This window comes from Rhea americana, unplaced genomic scaffold (assembly GCF_003343005.1).
Source record: "Rhea americana isolate MKP2758 unplaced genomic scaffold, rheAme1 scaffold_35, whole genome shotgun sequence".
Classification (NCBI taxonomy): domain Eukaryota; kingdom Metazoa; phylum Chordata; class Aves; order Rheiformes; family Rheidae; genus Rhea; species Rhea americana.
The window spans coordinates 4,369,517-4,373,568 of NW_028186479.1; the positions used below are offsets into that span (position 1 = coordinate 4,369,517).

The window sequence follows — 4,052 nt, forward strand, 5'->3', positions numbered from 1 at the left end:
TTGGGCCATAACAGCGTGACCTTGCTGGTGAAACGGGGCTGACACGCGGAAACGGAGCAGCGGTGATGGGAGGGGAACGGGCTTTTAATTAGCAAAAACGGCGCTGTAATGGAAGGTGGTGTTTGCTCGCTGTCAGTGCCTTGGAAATGCTCGTTATTCTGTCCTGGGCTTTAAACAAAGCTTCCCCCCTGCCTCYGATCGGACCGTGGCCGTTTTTCTTTCTTTTTTTTCCTTTTTTTCTCATGCAAACTTCAGCGTGCTCTGGCCRCTGAAATAAAATGTATTTTTAGGTCTCCGCAGATTTACGGCTCTTGCCTGCGGCACCCTTGGGACCACGCGTGCCCCGCGAGTACGAGTGTGTGTGCGTGTGTGCACYGCCGTGAGGCTGGACCTCCGTGCAGGGCCCTCCGTGCTAAAAATCGCCCTCCTTTTCTCCACGGCTGCACAGAGCTGTTGCTGAATTCACAAAACCCAGCTGCACAGAGGGAGGCCCCCGGCCGCGAGCCGGCGTGTTGCAGCCCTGATTTCCAGAAACCGAGCTCTGTTAGTGTCTATTGATTTAATTTTGGCCTTAGGTTCTTTAATTCGCAGCATATTTCCGTGTACCTGATTTGCATGTTGCTGCTGAAAATGTGATTTTTTTTTATTGGCTTTGCCATTTGGTTAAAAAATAGCCTGTCGTGTCTGCATCTGTGAGAGTCAAAACTTTCTTMTCCTTGCAGTGAAAGGCAATTAAGTAATTTCTGTACAAGGCTCCATTTCAGAAAACGCGGGTACGCAAATATATATCTCCAAAACCCTAGCAGCTGCAAATGAAATCTGACTTCAGAGGATAAGAGAACTGAATTGTTGGAATTAATTCCTCTTTGACTGTAACTGGAGTAATTGGTGTAATCCAGTGGGAAATAGCTCAAGTGACGATCAGCTTACGGTGTTCAGTTTATGCAGCAAAACGTTTCAAGGCAGATCCTGTTACACTGGTTGGAAATTAAGTAACCATTTAGTTAGAGAACGCTCCTGTTGAAATCGGTAGGATCACACGCGGAGTAACATGCCGCTCAAAGAAATGCTGATACCAGAATCTGCTCCTGAGGGCTGCTTCTCGTGGTTAGAAAGCCATTAAGAATAAGCATCGTTTTTACAATAATGCATTCGTGCCAGCACCACCTCTGGCAAATATTTATTCAGAGGTTTTAACACCTTTGTTTTTGCTGCTAGAGATGAAAATGTTGGCACGAAGGCTGACTAAGCAAACATGACCGTGTGGCCCGCTGACTAGCCGTGCTGTAAAACAGTTTGCCAAAATCCACAGCAAATGCTTTTCGTGCGCCGCAAGGTGCGTTCCTGCTCCTCGTCACCGCGCATCTCCCACGGTATCAGCAACTTGCTTTGCGTCCCTTTGCTCCCTGCGCGAAGGCCTCCTTCCCGTCCGCTGCAAGCGCGGACGGCCTTCTCGTAAAACTCTCTCGCTGGAAACCAGCAGGTGCRGAGCTGATTAATTAAAAAGGCAGAAATTATCCTGCCTTATGTTTATTTCTAATAGTGAAGAATAAACCAGAGCAGGAAATGTGCTGCCTTAAAATAAAACCAYGGAGCCTCTACTTAGGAGAAAAATACCAGAGCAGCATAAAAGACCAGTGGCAAAGTTCTTCTAAGTGTCTCAAGTTTTCCTGTTTTCATTGAACATGTAAGCCACAGCCTTTGTGAGCTTTCTGGGGGTTGCTGGGTGATAAATCTTAGCTAGCTTCTCAGGTATTTTTCTCCTGATGTCTCAATATGTGTTTGRCCCTTTCTTTCTTTCTAGGGGGAGCTGGAGAAACTAAATCAATCTACAGATGCTATCAATCGGAGGGAGACGGAACTGGAGGTACGGATCTCGTCCTTGCGCTTTCCTTTTGTGCATGCTGGGTTCTGTGAGCACAGGGTAATATTTTTTTAGTAGCTTCCACCTTGAAGAGTAATTTGGCAGCCAGAACCTGATAAATAATTTTTAAAYGTGCAAATTGAGTGAACAGCTGGAACAGAAAGGGAGACTGTAGAGCGATGCTAGCAGTGTAAAACCATGAGTGGAGCACGCAACCCTCTACTGCCAAACCCTATTTTTAGCTTTTGAAACTCAACTTAGTCAAGTTCTGTTTTAAGTATCACTGGTTTGGGTTTSTGATCTTAGACAGTGAAAGTGTGTTTGRTTAAAACATCTTTGATCATACARTTACCAGCCAGGATACTCCAAACCKCTCTGGTTTGTTTTTGTTTTTTGTTTTTAACTTGGCAGTGTTTTTGTTTGTTTGTTTGTTTTGGRTCTTTTTTGTGTCATTGCTTTCTGCATAARGAAAGTTGAAGGAATTGAAGAAAAAGACTTCYRAGTTGAAATAAAAGGTTTTYTTGGGCATCTAAAAATCCACAATAGTCAATTTGCAGAAGTTACTTTTAAATAACCCCAAATTTGAGCTTCACATACTTGGTAGTTATTCTGGAAGGCTAAGCTTTACTGATCTTATGCTAAGTCAGAGCTAATTGTTATACCTATGTATGTAAGTTTTCTTTTAACTGCGAAATATGGAAGATAAAAAAAAGCCCATGGAAGCATACAGGAAAACTGTCATAAAGTGCTACTTTGTATTCAAAGCAGTTACAGTAACATTTCAAGGGAATTTCAGATATTTTAAATACTGCATCAGAGCACAGTGAAAGAGATTGCAGTGATGAATACACTCAAAGTCCCCCTGTACCTATCTATTCTGAATCTTCAAAATGCCAAGATTTGTATTGATATTTTCGATCTTGATGCTGATGCCTGAAACATACTGGGGTAAATTGTGTGCGCGTGTGTTTCCATGAGCTGGTTACCTGAGGCATTAATTTAAAGAGCTTRGGATAATACCACCTGATGCACCAGACAGAGCAGAGAACAAGTAATAGCRTTACCAAGTTCTGTGGAAACTCAGCAGCCTTTTCTTGTAGAACAAAACCTGCTATTTTCTTCAGCGTAGACACTCCTTACTCATTTTCATTTTCTGTCCTTTATGGCATGTAGATCATAGCGAATTTATTTGTTAAATAACTTGGTGGAATGAAGGACTGTTTGTTATGCAAAATTAAACTATATTTCAGCTGCAAAAAGTGCTCGATGTCTCTAGCTGTTTTTAAATTTTATGAGTGAACTTTAAAAAGCAGTATGTTAGTGGATCTTTTTAGTCACARCAGTCCCAATTAAATGGTTTCCAGGTTTCTTTGGAAGCAGTACTAGCTTGACAATATATCTATCTTTTCAGTCTATCTATTTCATGCTGAGGTACTGAAATTGAAAGATAGTGCTATGGATAGTTGCCTGAATTTCATTAATTTTGTCATAACCTTGCATTAACAGTGGAATAGTAAGTGGAATAGTAATAATAATGCAAATGGGTGCTCATGAAGTAAGTCCCAATGACTAAGATGGGACTTTGTTGCTTACTTAAAATTACGCATGTGCTCRAGTGTTTGCAAAACCTGGAGATTTGTAGCTGCTCTGTGTGTGACATATGCTGAACTCTAAATGCCAAAATCATCCTGCATATAAACTCCACCAGTGTCACTGCAAGTAAAAGAAAAGTCTTTGCACATCAGCTTTATTTTATGATTTTATGTTACTGCTTACCTTAGTGTAAGAAATATTTTTTAGATGCTGCAGAAAATGATTATATGGTGCTGTCCACCTCTGTGTTGYTAAATGTTTTCCTTACATGTGTCTGTAGTAATTACTACAAGCAGTGTTTGAGGTCATCAACAGTGTGTCTCCATGAATGTTTCTCCTTTGCTTTTCGTCCAAAATCTTACTGTATTGAAGCCAGTTTGTGATATCATGCAATGGTATAATTGTTCATCTGGAAAGATTTTCATTACTTTTGATCTGCTTAAATTTTGAAGGACCAACACAGCTGGATGGTGTAAGTGAGCCTTAACTTACATACGTGCTGATAAGTACATTTTAAATGGACTTGAGTTGTTTCTAGAGGAAAGGCATTTTACAAAAAAAAAAAAAAAAAAAGAAGAAGAAAAAAAAGTCAGGT

The 4,052-nt window shown here is 40.9% G+C and overlaps 1 protein-coding gene across 1 annotated transcript in view; it reads left to right on the plus strand.

Annotated features, from left to right (window-relative positions):
• Positions 1-4,052, plus strand: part of SH3BP5 (SH3 domain binding protein 5) — an 86,493-nt gene that overhangs the window by 36,479 nt on the left and 45,962 nt on the right. Inside the window, exon 5 of the mRNA XM_085311847.1 lies at positions 1,805-1,867. Within this exon, the coding sequence (XP_085167973.1) occupies positions 1,805-1,867 (63 nt within the window). The remainder of the gene's footprint in view (positions 1-1,804; positions 1,868-4,052) is intronic.